Source organism: Rhea americana, unplaced genomic scaffold, assembly GCF_003343005.1.
Source record: "Rhea americana isolate MKP2758 unplaced genomic scaffold, rheAme1 scaffold_370, whole genome shotgun sequence".
In the NCBI taxonomy this organism is placed as follows: domain Eukaryota; kingdom Metazoa; phylum Chordata; class Aves; order Rheiformes; family Rheidae; genus Rhea; species Rhea americana.
In genome coordinates this window covers 288184-308684 of record NW_028186502.1, presented here as the reverse complement: position 1 = coordinate 308684, position 20501 = coordinate 288184, and the positions used below count along the sequence as shown (strand labels likewise).

Sequence of the window (20501 nt, the reverse complement as noted above, 5' to 3'; positions counted from 1 at the left end):
AGCTCCAGCGCCGAGAGAAATTAGTTTACAGGTTTAAACGTTTTTCTTGTACTTACAATTTAAATGTCTCGTTCCACTCGGGATTCAGGGAGCATTTTATAGTTTTGGTCTTCTGTTTGCTTTCATTTTTGGGGTCAGGGATTAGCTTAAGTTTCACGTAGGGATCTGACAAGCCATTAGGATCCATAGGAACTAAGTTTTTAGCATCTCTTACTGAGGAGAAAAAAAAAAAAAAAAGAAAAAAAAATCAATATTCAAACCATGACAACACACGTAAGCCGCGCTGGCCAACACGTAAGCTGGCGCGGCGCGGAGCCGGGCCGAGCGGGACGCGTCGCCTTCCTGCCCGCCCAGGGCACCGGCCCCAGCAGCGCTCTCTCCAGCAAACCCCAGGCAGCTCCGGAGGAGAGTCCCGCGCCGGGCCGGAGCAGTTTCCGATTTTCTCAGGCTGCTGCTGGTCGGTCCGAGCTGTCCGCGCTGCAGAAGCGCTGCAGAAGCGCTGCAGAAGCGCTGCGCGGGGCCCGGGGCGCGGGGCGCGAGCATCCCCGCACGCGGCTGCCTTACCCCGCTCACCACCGCCGGCTGCGGCGGGAGCACCGTGACTTTACTCCTGTAACGCCCAGACRATTATTTTCATATGCCATTTAATAAATTAATATATATTTTCTAAATTTCAGACATAAATACCCAGTCTGCACTTCCAAGGATACACAGCAGTTACTCTGTGGGTTAATTTGGACTCTCAGTCAAAATCTGCTGCAGAAAGCTTTGTACCATCCAAGCGGAAAGGCTTGCAATCTGCTCTGTGAAATCTCTAAGTAATGAGTTTAATTTCCAAGGACCCTGCAAAGGCTCCGCTCTGATACAACCCGAGTGCCTTCCTCTCWGTCACCCTTTATCAGAGGGAGAAGAATACATATTTTCTCATCACCGTTACAGGCTTTTATCCGTGCCTTTTTGATGGGGGAAAAAAAAGTGTATCTTTATAACCACATTCTTGAATTATAAAATACAAAAGCGCGTTAGGGAAAAATCCCACAATAGGTCCCGACGAGCCGGTACCCGGCTGGAAAGCAGACCGCACAGGAAGCGGTCTTCACCGCGCTCGTAAATAAGCAGCAGCGACTGCTTTTGCTGTTTGCAGGCCTGGGAAGCGCATTCGAAGCCCAGCGCTCCCRGACCTGCGGGCACGGCCACCGCCAGCCAAGCACCCCTCCAGACCTTCCTCTTCTGCATAATTCAATGTTTAATTCCTTGGCTACTTTGCCTGCAACTTCGGGCAGGCAGAGGCAGCTCGGCCGTGCCGCCCCGAACCAGCGGCTTTGCTCCGCTTCCCACCGCGCGACCGGCCAGGCTGGCGCGCTCTGGAGACAGGCGAGGRGCTCCGAGACTCCCCGGGCCTTTGTTCAGCTCTTTGCAGAACAGGAAAAGTAATTCCTGACCCTCACAGTCAATCAGTTTATGCCTTGAAGCATGAGATTTGATTACTTCATGTTATTATCTCAGCACGCAGACCTAGACATTTCATTAATGGAAATAAAATTATCTATTCATTTAAAAAAACAAAATGCTTCTGCTTTGACCTTAAGTAACTTTCTGATTTTTCAAGCAGAAATCAACAATTAAGCGAAAAAAAAATAAAAACCCTGGAAAGGGCAGTGGTGGTATCTCGTGTGTCAGAGGAAACGCGCTTTCTCCAGCAGTTTACGGCATTTCTTTGACTGCTAAATTTGATGCAAAATATTTTTACATCTCCTATCGTGACAGCTTTGTGCGTCATTAAGCAGCAGCAGTATCGCTGCCGTCAGCTGTGAGCGAGAACGTTACGACCTCATCTGAAGTAGCTGTTTCTGCATCCCTCTGGGCAGCGGGAACGAGCCGACGCGCTTGGTGCCCCCCAGGGCCCCCGGCACAGCCTGGCACAGCCCGGCACAGCCCGACCCGGCACAGCAGCTCGGGGCCGTTTGCTAATTCTTCGCTAAATACGCAGTACCATATGGGGGTTCRCTTTTTTGTTAAAAAACAGAAAAAGCCAACCACAAAGCCCGCCCCTCCCCAGCCCCCAAAGAGAGCTTGCGCCAGCGGCCAGCCCCCCCTTCGCGGGYGAGCGAGCGGGGCCGTTACAACGCTCCCGGCACTCAGAGCCGCTGCGCCCTGCTCGCTGCCCGGCCCCGGCCCCGGCCCAGCACCGCGGCCCCCGCCACCCCGCACCTCTCCCGGGCCGGTTTGGGGGGGGGCAGCTCCCACGCTGACCGCAGCCCTGCGCCTGCCTCCGTCTCGGGGCCGCTACCGCCCAGCCAGCGCCTGGCACGTGGATTAACACCCTCGTGCGTTAAAACATTTAATCAATGCTCTGCAGAAGAATATATTTGCACATGCTTATATAATAGAAAAGCACAGGACTCGTTACGGCTGCATCTTCCTGGGCTGGTGATTATTAATTAATGCACTTCCAGCTCGTTTATCTAATCGCAGCATAATTGGTTTCAGTTTTGGTCAATGTTTGACTTCACCAGCTCGGTAAGCAGCGAGGCTCCGGCCCCAGCAGCCCGTGCCGGCGCAGCAAGCGGTGCCAGCTCCGAGCGCGGGGCTGGCGCTGACCCGGCTGCAGGGCAAAACCCGGCTCTGCTCGGGCGGGGAAGCCTCAGCCACCAAGCACGCCACACGACCCTCTGCATCCCACATACGCATCAGGACAGGTTCCCGGCACCGWGAACTGCTCCCGATTTTCCGGCCTTTTAGTCCCTCTGGGCTGCYGCTTCCCTCGGAAGAGGAACAGCCCCCGCCCGACCCGCAGCTCTGTGCACTGCGTTTTCCCGGGAAACGCTTCGCTCCAGCAAGACCCAGCTCCAAGAGGGCAGCGGGGAATCCTAACCCCGGCCCGGCCAGCGGCAGGACGGCAGCGCCGACGCACGGAGCCCTTCACGCTGCTACCGCGSGGCAGGTCTCCTCGACAAAGCTCCGTGCACTTCTTGTCTTACCGGCTCCGAAAAGCACGAACTGGAAGCAACAGCTTTACCGGACTCCAAGCCTCGTCCATGACTTAACTTCATATTCCCTCGCTCCTCCATTCCCCAGACTCAAATATTCRCGTCTCTTAATATGGCAGACTCAAAATAATCTGCACTGGGAAACGTTTCTATTAGGGAAGCAAAATGCGCAACGCCTTGATGACATTTTAATTTGCTACAATTTCCCACTTTATTCAGCAGTCTTTTCCCTSTAACAAGATCCTCGGTCACAGCCCGGAGCAGACCGTGAATACGCATTTGCTCTTGTCCAGTGTTTCCTGCGTGATGCTCTGTCACACTCCGTCGCTTCTGCCTTCCACGTCGGGCACCGCGCACAACGCGCCCGACGCACCGTCCCCGACCGGCTCCGGCGCGCCAGGGCTGACGAGACGGGAGCTGCGGGCACGGGCGGGACAACGCCGACCCGCTCCGGGGAACCCTCTCTTTGCATTTACGGGGCTGCAACGAGCCCTGAGGACGGGACAGCGGCGACAAGCGCCGGCAGATTTGCTGCGCGGAACAGGCCAGGTCTGCTGAGCGCCGGGCTAAGAACTGTCCAAGTCACTTAAGCATCGCTAAGTGACTTTCAGAGGGAATTAAGAGCCGAATTTGCTTYGACAACTTCACAAGTCTTGTACAACACTTCTAGGCACCAAAACACTTTGTTTGCCAGGCCCAAGGAATCGCTTTTACTTCGTCAAGCAGTTCAAGGAGCCCAGGACAGCCCTCGCAGCGCCGCGGGGCGCGGGGGCATCGGGGGTCGCGATTTGCCGTCAGAGCAGAAGCAGAGCGAGCAGGGCCGTTCCCGGACCACAGCGCAGTGCAGCAGTCGCTCCTCAGCCGCTGACGTTTCCGCCGCCTCCCGATGCTCCCACGCTGCTTAGCACCACGTATTGAACCTTTCCCGGTTCTCAAAACTCCAGCTGGGAAATTCCACGCAACGCGCACTTGTCCATCTCAAAGYGAAAAAAATTCCAGCTACTGCATTAGCAGAACGACGGACCGGCGTAAGGAAGCGCTGGAGAGATTTTACGTCCCGCAACTCTCCCGGAGCGGACGGAGGGCAGGAGGATTTGGGGCTCGGGTCAGTGGCTTTAGGGGACGTTGTGAACTGAGAGGGGCAGGGGCCAACTACTGATGCTAATTCGGCACAGCAGCAACTGCTGCGAGAAGGCTTTACCATCGCTTAAAACAACGCCTTCRGCAAGCCGAGCTGGCAGCACAATTYGCATTTCTGGCCAGTTGCTTGTGGCGTAACGCACCTGCAAGAAGACACGTTTTCCAGTCGCATGCACCCCTTCCCTAGGTCTGGTCTTCGCAAAGCTGCAGAGAAGTGCTTTAAACGCCAGTCAGTCTAARTGCACGGAAACGCCGGACAGCCAAGCGCGTTTCTACTTCTGCTCAAATCCGCCTTGTCCAACTAGGCGCTGAGCCAGAGCCTGCCGCCCACCCCAGCGCGAGGCAGGGTGCCCCGCGCCTCCGCGGGCCAGCGGCCGAGGCAGCCGCGCCAGGCGGGAGCGACCCRGCCCAGGAGAGGAACCGCCGGGACGCAGCGCGGGGCGGCGCTGGAGGCGGCCGGGCACCCAGCCGGGCGCCGGCGGAGCGGGAGCCCCCGTCCCGGCACCGCCGRGAGGTTATTCCAAACCAGCGAGGCGGCGGTTTGGAAGAGGCTGCTCCCAGCCGCCCCGCGGGATGGGGGCTGCCGGCTCGTCCCGGGATTTAGCCCTGACGTCCCGGGAAACGCGGTGGGTGCGGGAAGAGGTGCAGCCGGAGCCACGCTCCGGGCGCTGCCCGCAGCTCGCCGGCGGCCCCGGGCAGCCCGTGCGCGGCGTGGGGTCGGGGACGGCACCGGCAGCTGCTCTGCAGCAGAGCCGGGACGGAACCTCGGAGCCGGCTCGCGGCGACGTGCTGACACCTAGCGACCGGCTTCCCGCGTGGGAGCCGCCGCGCCCCCGCGCCCGGCGAGCGTGCGAGGGGCGTTTTCTGCAGGCGTGCAAAGGGCCTCTCCCAGCAGAGCTTCGCTGCGAGGGTGAATTTCCAGGCAGCCCAACCGGGACGAGGCAACCGGCGGCCGTTTCGGCACGGCCGCTCAGCGGCACGGACCCCACCGGCAGCCCGGGCCGGCCCCGCGCAGCGGCTGCCTCCGGGCGCAGGCCGGGGCTTTCCCGGAGCCGGGTTCGCCGCGGGGCTGCGCCGAACGGAAACCTCACGCCAGCCCTTTGCACGGACCTCAGACAGGGCGTCTCAGGGCACAGGGCGCATCGGAGCACAGGGCAGCACGAAGCGCTCGAGAAACGGGCGCGAGAGGCTCTGCTCCTCCCCGAGAAGGGCTGCGGGAGCCCCGCGGCCGCCCCCCAGCCCGCTCCGCGCTGCCGCTCAAACGCCCCAGCCGTGGCCGGCGGGCCCGTTCCGCAGAATCTGGCCTCCCCCAGCCCCAAACGCGCGTCGGGGAGCGGAGGCGGCGCCTCCGCCAAGCGCACAGCTGCTGCGCGAATGGAAATCTCTGCGGAGCGGCTGGCGCAGAGCCGGAGCGAGCAGCGGGAAGCGCCGTGCCCGGTGCACGGGCAGCGGCTCGCATCGCCCCCCTGCCAGGGGCGTCCGCCCGCCCGCCGGCATGGGGAAGGAGAGCAGCCCCCGGAGTGGGGGACGCCCGCGGCGCCCAGCCGCTCCTCTCCCGAAACGCCCCCGCTGCCTCGTCAGCCGTGCAGCAGCACTGGGGAGCGCGGAGCTTTTCCCTGCCTTTCTGGAAGAGCCAACAGATGACATGTTTTCACCAACACCTCCATAAAGGGCCCGAAATAAAACAGCCTTTCAAACCCAGCTGAAGGAAGAAAAGAAAACGCAGCTGCACGGAGGGAGGCGGCGGGAGCTGCTCCCCCGAGCGACGCGCTCGTGCCGAGACGCCTTCTGCGGCGGTGGGCCAGCGGCTTTGCGTGCCCCTGGTATTTTCAGTAACTTGATATTCTGCTTAAAGACGCTTCTGACAGTGCTGGAGCCCAGAAGGGCTGCTGCACTTAGGTACCACGACCTTCTGCGTGGCACGGTCAGACCACGCCAGCCAGRGGTTTTGGGCTGCCTCTTCCTGGAAACACGGAAAACATTTCCTTAGGCACAGCTGAAAAATCTGACTTTTATTTCTGCCCGCCACCCCCATTTCAGCTGCGTTTCATGGTGCCACTGCCGGGGCGGCTGCGAACCCCCTGCAGAGGTTTCTGAACTAGGTCTAGGGCATCTCTGAGACAAACAGGTGGGATTCAGTGCGCCTTGCCAAAAAGCGCGTTTTTCCTCAGCTCGCATCGTTCCTGCAGTCATTTTCTAACCTCTCTCCAATTAACGTCAGTCTTTCCCACGCACAACCCTTCTCCAGAGCATTTCTGATGGGCTAAGCCCTGCGCTACGCGGCCCTGCGCTACGCGGCCCTGCGCTACGCGGCCCCGCGCGTCTCGGCGCTCGCGACGCACCCGAACGTCTTCCGCTGCCAGGCTGAGGCCGCCCGCGCCGCTGCCGGGCCGCTCTCGGGCCGCGGGCCACCGCTCCGCCGCGTCCCGCCGACGGACCGGCCCCGGCCTCCCAAAGCGGGAGCGGCGAGACCTCGACCCGCCGGCGGACCGGCGAGAAGCCCGCGCCTCCGCCTGACCTCCGATCCGCGCCGAGGACGCAGCTGGAGCTGTAAGAGATGCTCACGGGCCGCGCGAGCCGTCCGCGAGGGCCCGGAGAAACAACGAGCAAACGCAGCGAGGGGCAGTCACCCTCCGGCAGCCCTTGGCGGCAGAGAGAGACCAAGGGGCAACGAGGGGGCGGAGAGGCAGGGCGCTGCGCTCCTGCGTCGCCAGCCCCGCGCCGGGCACGCCGGGGCTCTGCCGTCCCGCGGGCACGTCGGGGCTCYGCCAGGCCCCCGGCGCGGGGCTCGCGCTTCGGTCGCACACCCACCTACGACGGTCAGAACGTCTTTCTCGATGTCGGCCCTGATGAATATCCGGCCGCGACGCTCGGTGTGGTCCGTTCCGCACAAACTCGGGACGTTCATCACGCAGCGCTTGTGCACGTTCATCATGCAGGCTGCAGAGGAGGAGAGGAAAAGTTCACCCAGCGTCTTCTGGCACTTCCCCTCTTAGCTCACACAGACGTTCAGAGCGGATTAGGAGGAGGAATTTGGCCTCCTTTTGATGGAGCACGTTTGTGCGACCTTCACACCCAGCCGGAGGCCGGGGGCCGCAGCAGAGCCCTGCACGGGCACGGGGACCCGCTGCCACCAGCGTTTCGGTTGCAGACCTTGCCTAAAGGGATGACGGGGCTTTTAGCCCTCGCTCTAATTACTCAGAATTTTAATGGMTGATCAGACCTCCCTTCCACACGCCCCCGGTGCAACGCTGGGGGCTCAGCTGGGCTCACCAGGGCCTAAGAAGGRGCACCAACCCCCTCCCCTCGTGTTTTTTTTTTTTTTTTATGGGGGGGGGTAGATATACTTTAAACACATTCGTTTCTTCCTGGTAACATTTTAAAGGTGATAATGAATACACTGTTCCCATAACAGTCAGCAAGCTTCTATATTTACGAGAAAGCCAGCACATGGCGAGCAGCAGCGAATGCTGCTCCCCGCCGACGGCGGAGGCACGTGAGCAGACGCTGTGTATTCACGGTCCGCTGAAGCAGCAGTGCGCTAGATTAAATTGGGAAGTAASTGATCTCTCTCTATCGCCTCCCCCCCCTCCCCGGGGTATTAATCCCCCCCCCCGCGCTGCTCCCGGCCCGCGGGCCGCCGTCTGCAGCAGCAGTGCTTTCCAGAAAGGCTGGGCGCTCGCGGAAGATGCCGGCGCCGGCRCGGCCACAGGGTGTCAGTCGGAGCCGGCGCTGCGAGAGCTGCGGCTGAAGCTGCGCCCGGGCACGCRGGCAGGATCCCAGCTGCTCCCCGTCCCCGTCCCCGCTGATTCCCACCCCTGCCCAGGAGCTCTGCCAGGCAGGGGTCCCTCGGGGCCGCCCCACCGGCGCAGCGACGTGCCCGGTCCTCGGGGAGCCTCGCGGCAGCCGAAGGGGAGAAGCCGTCACCGCATCCCAGGTGGGCTGGGAGCCCCTGGCCAGGGGGGCCAAATCAATTCAACCCTCCGGGCTCCCGCTCCAGCAAGCGTGCCCGGCCGCCAGTCATCCGTCCGGCTTCCTTTACTGCAGCAGCGGCCACCGATTGCAGCACTTACTGTCGCATTTCATCCCCTGGTGGATGAGCCCGTACAGCAACGACCCGCAGTGGTCACAGAAGGTGGGACTGGAATACGTGTGGATCTTAAATTTGTGTTTGCTCCGAGGATCCTAAGAGGAAAATAAAAGATAAAGATTATAAACTTGCATCAAATATTGGCAGGGAATCAACATCCTTTGCATTTCACATGCCAGCTGGCTTTGGAGGTACAGTTAATGGACTTCAGCTAGCTGCCACCAACTGCTGTGGACCTTATCCAACAGTCACCAAGATCCAGCTTTATTACTCTGTGTGTTGCTATAACAATTTACTGGGTTTTTTTTTTTTCAACTTGTTCTTAGCATAGAAAATGCCAGGTGAAATTGGTATGTAGAAACCCAACATAAGGCCTGGACACTGCTCAAGTTCCACGTCAAGTGAGCGGAGTAAGACAGGAAAAAATACCCATGATTTCCATACCCAGTAAACATCTTTGTGTTCTGATGCCAACCACTTTGCAGCCTGCTCCTACRGAAACAAGCTGCTTAAGGTACACTTCTAATATTTTCAGCTTTCTTAAAGCCAAACGCAGACTTTATTGCAACCACACGGTCTGCAGCATGCTGGGAGAGCTCTGCGTCTTCTGGACACCATCTGMAGTTGTGTACAGACAGCATGGCAAACAGGGCTCTTAACTTCTAACAAGAATCTATGGAAATTAAAGCCAAATCAATTCAAAAGAGAAACATGACAGCTTCTCGGAAGGGGGAAGATGGAACAACCTATGGAGGCAAACCAAGGATTTGGTATATCTTATTAAATTCCAGGCAAGACAAAACAATTCTGGAAGCCCTGATCAAGCCTCAGCTGCAGGGTAACTGGAAGACACCTCTAGGTTTGTGCTATGCGGGGRGCAGGACTGAACAACATGACTCCTCCTGGACGCGGAACAGGGAAGGAAGCGTCCGTGCGAGTTACTGCGGCTCCTGCAGGAAGCTGCGGCAGCGAACGCAGAGCCCTAGCAGCAGCGTGCTGCCTCCTGCCCTGTCCTGCCAAGGGAGAGACCCACCGGGAGGTGGGAGACGCTGGTGGGAGCCGGGAACGGCGCCGGGCAGAGCATCCATCAGCACGGATGGAGAGCCCAAAGCAAGGAGGCCTGGGGACGGCAGGGCGCGAGGCAGCCTGCCCGGGCGGTCGGCGTGCTCGCGGGCAGCACACGTGTTGCGGCATCCCCCACGCAACGGCTTGGCTGGCAGGCAGCTTCACGAGCCACAAGCAGGGCCAGAGCAGCCCACGTGGACGAGGCAATGGATCGCCGCCAACGCCCCAGTCAGCCCTCCGGCCAGCACCCCTTGGCCCAGCTACTCTCAGCGCAAGGGTGAGGGACAGGAGGAAGGTCACAGCTTTCCACATAGCACGTCCACAGACACTTTCTCTGCCTCACTGCACCCTCTGCACCTCCTGACCTTCCACTGACAAATCTGCTGAATTTCGGGGGAATAATTTCTCTGCTTCTCTCCAGCAAAGATAGATGGATGCAGCTGCCAAGTCCCAATTCAAATATCATCCCGTGTTTTCTGAGCTTCCCTCTTACTGCCAGGGACTCCTCGCTTTAACCAGAACCTGAAGCATACTCTGGCACCTGATCTTACATTATCACTTTTCATACCCTGGTGAAACTCAGCAGCAACTGCTTTGCTTCCATTTTCCAGTGGGCAACCCTGTCCCCCTTTTCCTTCCTCTGTAGCAAGAAGGAAAATCAGTGACACTTGCTCCAGAGGTCAACAAGAACAGCAAAAGGTTGTATCATCCTGATACAGCAGCACCTGAAAAACCTACTTGTTATGAGCTTGGGCTACCAGTGATGGCCTCCCAACCTCCAGATGCTTGGCTTTCAATCCAATTCCCCTCAGCCTAGAGCTCACCAGACGTGCAGTGAGTGGCCAGGATTTTGAAACCTCATGTGAAACGAGGGTCCTGAACTGGATCGAGCTTGTTCTTGAGAGCTGCTCGTTGAGAGCTGCTGCCGCAGCGCTTGCCTCCCAACTCGTCCTGCACTGCCCTCAGAGGTCCTCGGCTTTCAAAGCAGCCGCTCCTGGTTGCTCCAAGCCTGGCACAGCCTGATGACCACCCCGCCCTCACAGCAAGCCTCGCTTCTGAGTAGGGCTCAAATTCCAGAATCTCTCTCCTGAGATTCTGGAAGCAGGACTGAAGCAGGGGCTGAAGCCAATGCCGAGCATCAGCTGGCTTGGTTCCCTCTCGGGTTAATTGTTTAAAGGTTAGGGATGAGGCATAGCTCCTGGCTCAGCCATTTGAGCTGACTAGCTTTTTAATGGCCTGGAAAGGTGCCCAGGCATTAGGAAAGACACCTTTTCAGGGCACTGTAAGCTAAATAAATAAAGAGCAGAGTCAGAACATAGCTAGGCTTAGCTGCCTTCCCCTTAAATTATTTTTCCCATCATTACCACATTAAAGCTTTCAGTTAATCACGTTAATATTCTATGCATTCTTTCACAACACTCCATCTCGCAAGATGCCTCCTTCCAGCAGCGCATTTGTCAGCGGGATAATGAGAAGCCCGAGAGGATGAGGGTTAACAATTAACCTGTCTTCTGGAAACCTCAAGCTACCAAAAAGACAATTCATTAAGTAATACCGTACTTTTGAAAGCCTTCTGCATTCCACAGAGACACGAGAGAGCAGAGAGAAGYTAAACACAGATTTTAGGCTGAAAGAGCGAGGCGGGGGGAAATCTGCCCCATCGTGAAGGCGTCAGGAGGAGGTTTGAGGAGCGTGTCTCAGCAGCGCGTCAGAGCCTGCGCCTCGCCCCAGCTCGGTGGCTGCCAGAGCTGCCCGCAGAGCCRGCGTGGGAGCAGAGAAGGGCCGGCCACCGCGCGAGCCACGGCCGGAGCTGCTGCCGCCACGAACGCCGAGGACACCGCGCTGATAAACCCTCGCACCTCGTGAAGACGCTTACAGGTTTAGCCAAACCCTTGCCCTGGAAACGTTGTAAGCCATCACAAAATTACCCCGTTTGATTTTCTAATCTGAACTCTGTTTGCACAGAAGCTCAAGACTAACTTCATAATCAGCTTTGGCCCGTACGACGAGGAGCCCTTTGATCGGTGCGACCCGGCGACACACACCTCAGTCCCCCGGGACCCGCTGACAGCCAAAGGCACCAGGAAGGGGCAGTGCCCACGCGTCCGAACGTCGAGATCAGCGAGAGCAGGGATGCAAACGCCTCCGCTCCCCCGACCGACCCGTTCTCCGCGCACGGGTCGGTGTGCCCCACGGCAGCGCCAGTCCCGCTCCTCCCTGCTTGCATCCCGACGCAGGAAGCTGTGCAGACGGACCCGGCACCGGGGCAAACGCCGGCAGAGGTCACGTTTTGGAAGACCTTCCAGGGAGACAACGCTGGGGACGCTACGCAGGAAGCATTATACCAGCTAGACACAGTTGCTAATTAAAGGGATATTTGCACCCTCGGAGCATTGAAAGCCCCGTCCATCCGCTCGCAGCACGTGCCGAGCCGAGGGACTGCTGCTGGTGCCCCTCCGCTCCGGGAAGCCGTGTCGAGCCGGTGCCGCCTTGCACAACCCAGAAGAGCCGCGCCGGGCCGGCGTGCCGGCTGCTGCCGGCCCCAGAGGGTCCGTTTTGGGGACCTGTGGCTGGAGGCAGCCGAGGGCTAGAGCAGCATGAGAGCCAGAGCCCGGAGCTGCGCGAGGGCGGCGCAGGAGCCCGGCGAGGTGACACGGCGGTTGTTTCTTTCAATGCAGGGGAGCAGGAGGGACCTGTTTCATCCTCACTGTTGCTTTAGAAGATGCCAGAAACTCTGGAAATTCTGGATTTCATYTCTGAACAAGGCTGAAATCTTTGTACAAAGAGACTATTTTTGTACTGCAGAGACAGTTAGAGATGACTAGATCACTGCTTATGCAGATGCTGAGACGTAAAACAAGAATGGTTAAAAAGAAGTTTGCCAAGAAAAGCAAATCTGCTCTTTCTTCCACCCTACCAGAGCAGAACGGTCTCCTGCAGAACAGGACAGGAGCAGAGTTGAGAACTGTCGCTACGAGCGTGTCGCCGCACTGAGGCCTTCACGAGCAGAGCTGCTGCAGGCCCGCYGGCGCGAGCGGAGGCAGACACGCGCGTCCTGAGGACGTGAGCTGGCGCGAGGGAGCGAAGCCTTGGCCGGGGAACAAGAGGCACGAGCGCTGACTTTGCACCGGTCCCCTGCGAGTCCCCGCCCGTCACAGCCTGAGCTCGGCAGCGGGTTTCTGCCCTGACGCGGGCCACCGCAATGCTGCCTCTCCGATCTGCAGAGCGAGCCTCGCGCACGTCGCCTTCCGCTCTCCGCGCGCTTGCCCCAGCTCCGGGGCGCGCAGGGCGACGAGCACGCCGCAGCACGCCGCCGCGCAGCGTGCACAGCGCCCAGCCTGCCGCGCCGAGCCCCTGCCTCACGGCAGCCCGAGCTTCCAGGCTGCTCCACGAGCAATGCAAGAAATCCGATTCAGAAGCGAGCGAACGACTCACGGACGTCGAGGTACCCGGAGCGCAGCCCGGCTGGAGCCCGGCAGGAGAGCAGCGGCGTCCCGCCCCGGCTGCGCCTCGCGCRGAGCCCGCGTCCTGGCGAGGGACGTGCCCAAAGCACGCGCAGCTCGCCCCAGCTCTTCGTTACAGCCAGTCCCGCGAAGAGCGCGGGCGCTTCGTCGGCTTCCCCGCGCGGGCTCCGCTCCCACCGCCTCCTCCGCGCCGAAGCCCCGCTCCGTGGCTCGGGGGGCACCCCGAGGGCCGCGGCTCTTCTCCTCTCACCCTTTTCCCTCAAGTAACTCTCCGAGGTAACGGAAAAGCCGTGCTACAACCCAACGCGCGGGTCGCACGGCCTCCGAGCGCGCCCCGGGCCGGCGGAGGGGCAGCCCGCGCTCTGCCGCAAGGGCGAGAAGAACCGCAAACCACACCCGGCCCTGCGGAAAAAGCGCAAGGTACCTCGGCGGGAAGCGCAGACTCGCACGACGGTTGTTCTTTCCTTGCTTCTGCCAACACCRAACAAAACAACGAGCTCCACGTCTGAAGAGCAGGCGAAGAGGACCTGGTCGTGATTGCTGGACCCAATCAAGAGGCAAGAGAGCACGCGAACCAGGCAGCCCTAACCAAMGACACACAGGTAGACAGATATGGAAGAAGAGAGGGGACAGCCTCTAATTCCCAGTCAGAGCTTAAGAGATGTGTGAACCCGGCAGGGGAAAGAAATTAGCTCCGGATGAGCAGGGGAAGCCACCTTGCACCAGAAGGTGCTGGGAGGGAGCAGCACAGGTACCTCTTCATCCCGCGGGAGCGACCGGCTGTCTCTGCTGGCACAGCACGCAGCAGGAGCCAGCACGGGCACCAGCTCAAGAGGCAGATGGCACACAACGAGACCCGGAGAAGTTAATTAGCAAGACAAGAGCAAGCAGCAAGTGTCAGTAAGGCCCTGAAGACCCGTGCATGCACCAGACGTTTGGCATCCCGGAGGCACGCGGCTGTCGCGAGAGAGCAGGGCCTCAGGTCTCTAAGGTAGGACCTCAGCACCAGGGTGCTTAATCGAGCCGCCAGGAAGGCCCCGGTTTGACTGGCACAGCTAGAGAGGAAGGGAGGTGAGCCGTGAAGCGGACCTCCACCCACCACACGTGCAGATCCTGCTGATAACCCCCCGGCGCTACCCTGCGCGAGGGGACGAGAGGCACGGCTCACCACGAGAGACCCAGAAAAGCAGACGCTCGAAGAAGCCGCTAATTTTCAGAAAGTACAAATGGTGCATGTTCGCTCTGCTTCTGAAATCGCCCCGCGGACTGCTACCACCCCAGGCTTGCCCAAAGCTCTAGAGAATAAACCAGGCTACACTGCCGCCTTGCCCTGCCTTGGGGCACGCGCTCTCGTCCGCGAGAGGAGCTTCACGCGGCTCTGCTGGGGCTCTGAGGACAGTCAGGCATTCGACCAAGCTGCCGAGACGTCTTCTGCGGTGCCTCCCGTGCAGCACAAGCCGAAGGGTTTGCTGAGGTAGAGCCRTGCTCCTCGCACGCTGCTACGAGTGTCCGTCTGGGACGGTGACCCCGTGCAGAAAGGGACAGCCGCATGCGGGAGGACGTACCGACTTGCTGCAAAGCCAGCCGCTGACTCTGAAAACATTTGTATGATCCATAGCTCTAACACATTCTCTATGAAATTTCTCTCGTTCTAAAAGAGAATGACATCAACACAATATTTTCTTCAGTACAAACACACAGTTCTAGAGCTTTTCAGGAAAGGAGGCGTTCAAGACAAAGAAAATGAGTCCACCTTCAGCAAGCAGACAGCATGGAAATAGTAAAGGTGGCCCAGCGAGAGCATTACTGCCTTTCAGTAAGCCGCTCCTAAAGCTGCAAGTGCTGGAAAAAAATCAAATGCAAAAATGAAATGCATGAAAACGAAGCTACACCAAYCTGTTACTTTCCTATAGCAGCCTGGATATTTATTGATGCATCTTGATTAGCTGACCTTTAATAGAATAATGCAAAGAAGGTCATTTTAATGATTATTTTGTCTATCATTTAAATAATTATGCATTCTAATAATAGCTCCAACTATAATTAGGTTTGCCAACTGCATTGCATTATACATGCCTGATTTCAGTTCCTGAAGACCTTGCTATATTCAGAAAACTTCAGCTTCAATGGTCATGTTAACTCTGCCTCTTGCAAACAGGTGAGCTCATGAGTGTCAGAGCTCATAATAAACATTAGAGTAGTTTAGTACTGGAACAAAGTCTGTTTTGGCTGGCTGTGCTCTCCAGAATAGCTCACCAGTTTGGACTTTGGGGATGAACAGGAGAGAACATGACTTAATAAACATAACTAGAACCAGCAGCATTTTGTTTTTGCCCCAAAACATCTGCMCTGATGTGCCTGGCTATTCCACTCAAGTTATAGAAGTTAGCTAAAAAATTGCTCCCGAATTCTCCTAACATCTGCTACCTGCGGAGCATTTATCCCACCCCCTGAACTTTGCTAACCAGACTCAGAGTGCTCCCATCTCCAGCTCGCTGAAGCTTTTCAAGCCATTGCCTACCTGCAGCTCTCACTCCATTTCTTGCATCACTCACTAGCTCACAGCTAGCCAGCCCTGCRTAGCAGACCATCCTCAGCAAGCCCATCGCCTAAAACGTAGACTGACTGTAACGCCTCCAGTCTTCAAAAAGAAAAGAAAATTCCAGTGATGACTTAAAAGCAATCTGCAATGAAGGCAGCAGCAGCCCCAATGTCTCCAGTACCAGCATTTATATTTAGAGCTTCATYCTCTGTTGTATGAGGCAATTAATTTTCACTTAAAGACCTTATCATCTCCGTATAATTAGTCCTCCTTTCCTGGACAGAAGATTCGTATTTGATAGGCTTTTGCAAGGTTAAACATACATATACATTCTGTTCAAGRAGGTTCAAACACAAGCAGATCAAACAGAAAACTGTTCCAAAGAAGGGCTATTTAATGATAACAGAAAAAGACTTCGACATTTCTCAGCTCTCCAGTTATTTTGTTATGCTCTGAAAAGTGTAAAATGTCAGCTGCCTCCCAAGGTTATATGCTGGATACATGCACAAGCTACTCTTTCATAAAGCACTTAAGCATATACTTAGCTTTAAACACACAATAGTTTCCTTTAAGTCAGCAGAATTACTCAGGTGCTTAAAATTAAGCATCTGTATACCAATAAACATTTTATAGGATGCAAAAAAAGTGTTTTCCTTGGCTCTAAGGTAACTATGAAGTACTAAAAGACACAGAGAGATCAAGGGCCAACATTATATAYATTTTTTCGTTAATATAATACTTTTTCTTGATGGGCTCTATCACTGGCGTTCTGGGGATGAAAACTTGCTGTCTAGCTAGACAGCAAAGCCCCAGAGCAGCCTGGAAYGTGGCAGGAATTGCAGCACCTCTTGTCTGCAGCTGCAGCCAAAGCAGCTACGGCTCTGCTCTGGCCCTGCAGGCGCCGGGGCTGCGGCTGCCATCCCTGCAGAAGTCACGTGGCCCCTCGGAATGAAGAACGTCGCAAGGTTTGAACAAACACAATAAATTAAACTCATTCTTTCGGCAAGATTTAACTGGATTTTAATGCCTGTGAAGGGAAAGACACTTACCAGATTGCTGCACTTGCGTTAAAAAAAAAAAAAAAAAAAAAAGCATAGCTAAAATCGTTACAACCTAGATCCTATCAGCACTTGACATAATTATAGGTCGCTCTGGATTCATGCCGTGGTTAACAACAACAACAGAGCAGAGGAAAACTCCAGCTTTGCATCAGTTCAAAATGAAGCCTATATCCTCGGTACACACAGCATTGCTATTTGCTGAAGTAGTTTTCCATCTCCCAGTTCAAAGCTCCTTAAGGATGAGATTGCCGGAAAAAGCTTGATTCCCAGGACAAAGTTTGCCCTGCCTGCATCCCCCAACTGCGCCGGCTGGCAGTTGTCAGGGGGTAAAAAGCAGAGGAAGTCTCCTAGAGGCTTTTGCCAAATAGCATAAAAATCCAGCTACAAAAGGGCCGGTTTTGTTCCCTGTTCTATACCCTAAGCATCTGCCTTCCCCTCTTCATTTTCAGCAATAACGTATTGAAAAATCCTTACCCAGCCCCAGCCTTCAGTGAGGGCAGGCAACAGAAAATTTGRTCAAGGGCTTTTACTCTTGCCCTGGTATCAAGTGGTGCCTCTTAAAAGGCGGCAACTTGGTTTTAATTTAGACCTTTCCCTTCTCGGGCAGAGGCTGCCCACGGGTAAAGGCACAGCCCGCCGCGAGGAAAGCGGTGCCCCCTGCTCGGCCTCGCCACGGCGGGCGGCACCGGGGACGGGCCCCCGCTGCCGGACGCCCCCGCCTCGGACGGCGTAGAGGGCAGAAAGCAGCGGTCAGCCAAAGCCCCGCGCAGGGTCGGGCCGCGCGCCTCGCAGGGGCCCGCCGCTCTCCCCGCCCGCTGCGAGCCGCCGGCCGAGCGACGAGCGAGCACGCGGACGCGGCGCGGGCTGGGCACGCAGCCCAGCTCACGAGCAAAGCCCAGGAGGCGGCATTCGGATCGCAGCTYTGCCTGCTCTCCCCCTGCCAAACCTCGCTTTCCTTGAGCAAGGTTAAGTGGTTTCGGCGTTTCRGGATCCTTCGGTTCCAGCTCCCTCTGCTGTAACCGCGTTTGCTGGCACCTTTCTGCTATTTTCGCACACAGCGGGAACTGCCGCCTCCAGCTGTGCCACCCGCGCCAGGCTCCGGAGCGCCCGCTCCGGCGCGCCCGCGGGAGGAGGCGGCAGAACTGCGGGTGCCGCAGGGCGCTCCCGGGAGGCCCCCAGCCGCTCGGCTTTGATTTGCGGTTGTGCAGGTCTCAACGAGATCGAAACCCAGCGCCCGGAGCCAGGCAGCTTCCAGGCTCTGCTTATAAGGAGGAAGCACGCGGACTCTCGCCCGGGCTCGCGACGGTGCAATGCTGCTGCTCCGAGCGCTCCCAGATCGCTGAAAAATAAGCGCACTGCCACGGAGAGCCCACGTCCCACCCCAAAACGCCACCAAACCCCCGTCTGCATAACAGCCTGCAGCAGCCTCGGCGGCCCTGCGGACCCCGGCTCCCCCCGCGCCCCCCTGCAGCCACCCTCTCCCCTTGCCCAAAGCCACCCAACGCCCCCTCCAGCTCCAGCGCGCCTCCTTCCCAGCGCCAGCCTCGGGCGGGGGGGGCCTGCAGGGCCCTGCACAGGCAGCACCTGCTTCTTCAGTTACGCATTAGCTGGAATAACTTTATAAACAAAATTTCACCTCTGCATGCACAAATATATATATATGTATGTACACATACATATATATATATAAAATATACACACACACACAAAAATATACAGACACATATGTGTCTCTTAGCCTTACGGCTGCAGGCTGCTGGATTTGCAAGTGGGTCTTGCTGCCATTTTCTTTACGAGTTTTAGATGACAGAGAGAATAGAGGAGAGAAGGTGGCAGCGTTGGAGCTAAATCTACAYGGCTAGAAGGAATTTCGCAGCATGATGTTCCTTAGCAGGAAAGGTCACTGCAAAAACCTCCGCCGAGGAGGCAGAGGCAGGGAGGATGGGAAACCACCCAGGAAAGCCAGAGGCATCAAGTTGCAGCGTGCAAAACCACCTCTTCCCTCCCAGGCACCTTCGCACCCCAGAGCAAGCCGGCCCGGGGGAGCCCTGCAGCGGCGAGGGCAGCGTGGGTAAGCTGCTYGTGYGCACGCACGCACGCACGGGCRCACGCACGCACGCACGCAGCCTCTTCCGCTGCTGCACCGCGCGGATCTCGACCGTCTCTCTTTGGTGCAAACCCAAAGGGTCCAGGCCGCGGAGAGAGAGACGCTCATACCCCCGTCGAGTCTCACCCTGGGACGGACCCGACGCAGCGGAGCGCTGCTCCGGRGCGCCCACGAGGCGCCACCCGCGAGCAGCGCGGCGAGGACAGCACCTCCCGCGTGTGCCTCCACTGGAGGACCCGGCCRGCGTGCACCCCCCGCCCGCCGTGCRCGCTGCCCCCGTCCCGGGGCCGGCTCCCCCTCCGCAGAGCGCCTGCAGCCCTTGGCTCGTACGGCCGCCGCCCGGGCCTCCCCGGAGGCCCCCTCCTCTCCCTCGCGTGCCGGGCGACGCGACGCAACCCGAAACGTCCTGAACTCGTTCAGCTCAGCACGCTCCAGAAGCTTCAGGAGATACCAACCTCCGCTACCCTCCGTGCGCGAGGAATTGCTCGCAGGGAAGGAGGCAAAGCTTGACGTGCCTCTTCTCCGACTTGGTTGCACAACTTGTCTCACCACTTGGGTTCCTGAATTTTTCTCCATTTCTGGGAAATTCGCATAGGGAAGAAGTGCTCCTGCATTGGAACACGAAGGTTTCTCTTGCTTATAAACAGATTATTAAAAAATTAGACTTTAAAGATCATAAAGGAAAAGGGTGTTAGGTGTCTAGAGCAGAAAGCTCCACGTTTTTGTCGCTGCTTGGGAACCTGGGGAAGGTCCCGGCTCCCCCCAGCCCGGGGGCCAGGACAGAGCCTGCATCCCACAGGCACGAGCCGGCGCTGGCTTCCGCGGCCCCGGGCGCGCGGCGGGGCTGGACCGCCTCGCCGCACGGCCCCGGCRGCCGATCCTGGCCTTCAGGTTCGCGGAGCAGTGTTACAGAGCAACAGTCCGCAGGGCCAGAGCGTTTTGGGATGCATTAATCTCTCCCGGGTTGGCATCTCTATTGCATTTCCTTTTCTCCTCCAATAACTGATTTTTAAGGTTCAATAGCTACCAATTCACTCTAATTAGTAGAAATCCCTGTGGAGAARAAAGCCTTTAGTGAGGAAAGCAATAGTCATAGGCAAAGTGCCCAGGGGGAAAAACAAAACAAAAAAAATAGGAGAGCGAGCGAGAGAGAAGACAGTATATCTTGACTAATTGCCTGATGGGAAATGGAAATAAAACTGGGCTTATCGARCTGTGCATAAACCGAACCGCGGTCYGTGAGGCCGGAGAGCACCTCAGCCSCGGCAGCAAAGCCGCCGAGCGGGACGTGCAACGCGTTCCTGCACCGGCAGAGCCCGGTGGAGCTCCCCGGGCGAGCAGCCGCACGGGAGGAGCTTGCTGCCTGCACGGCTCAGCACCCTGCCCAGCCCGAGCCCCCCGAGCCCCTTCGCAGGGCAGGCTCAAGGCAGCAGTCGCCCGAGGCGGGTCCCGCAGCGCAGCCGGCTCTGGCGCTCGCGGAGCAGCCAGCGCGGGCTGGAAGCGTGCGAAAGCTTCCCTCGSCCCCGCCGCGCAGCCCCGCGCGCTCACCGAAGCCGGCGGTGCGCCGAGCACCCTCTCCGGCAGCGACGGAGCCGTCAGGCAGGCACCGGCACCGTTGAGGGCACGCGGCGACGCAGCCTGGAGCCTGACAGCAACAAGCAAACGTGCTCCAAAAATCCCTGAAATGGAAGCGGGGCCGAGCCGGAACCCAACGGCGAGCCTTGAGAGGGGCAGGAACAGCGGGAGCCCCTCGCCGTCCCCGGCTGCCCCGCGGAAGGGCTGGGGGCTCCTCGCCGTACCCCCGCTGGGACCCCGCGCAGCAGCAGCTGGAGAGCCGGCCGCGGAGAGCCCGGCACCGCCCGCACGGGCTCGCCCGGACGAGGACAGCAAGGCGTTCCTGCACCGGAGCAGCCGCCTCTCGGGAAGGGCCGTGCCGCGCCGGGCGAGGCTCCGCCAGCGCAGCGGCCGTTTCCCCAAGGAGCTGCTCACACCTCGCGCCCCGACGCGAGACGGCGGCCAGCCCGGGCACGGCACGGCACGGC

General features: G+C 58.3%; 1 protein-coding gene across 1 annotated transcript in view; it reads right to left on the bottom strand.

The window, feature by feature from the left end:
• Window positions 1-20501, bottom strand: part of PRKCB (protein kinase C beta) — a 112581-nt gene that overhangs the window by 37751 nt on the left and 54329 nt on the right. Inside the window, exons 4-6 of the mRNA XM_085312929.1 lie at window positions 8204-8315; window positions 6942-7070; window positions 57-213 (exon numbers count right to left, since the gene is read on the bottom strand). Of these exons, the coding sequence (XP_085169055.1) occupies window positions 57-213; window positions 6942-7070; window positions 8204-8315 (398 nt within the window). The remainder of the gene's footprint in view (window positions 1-56; window positions 214-6941; window positions 7071-8203; window positions 8316-20501) is intronic.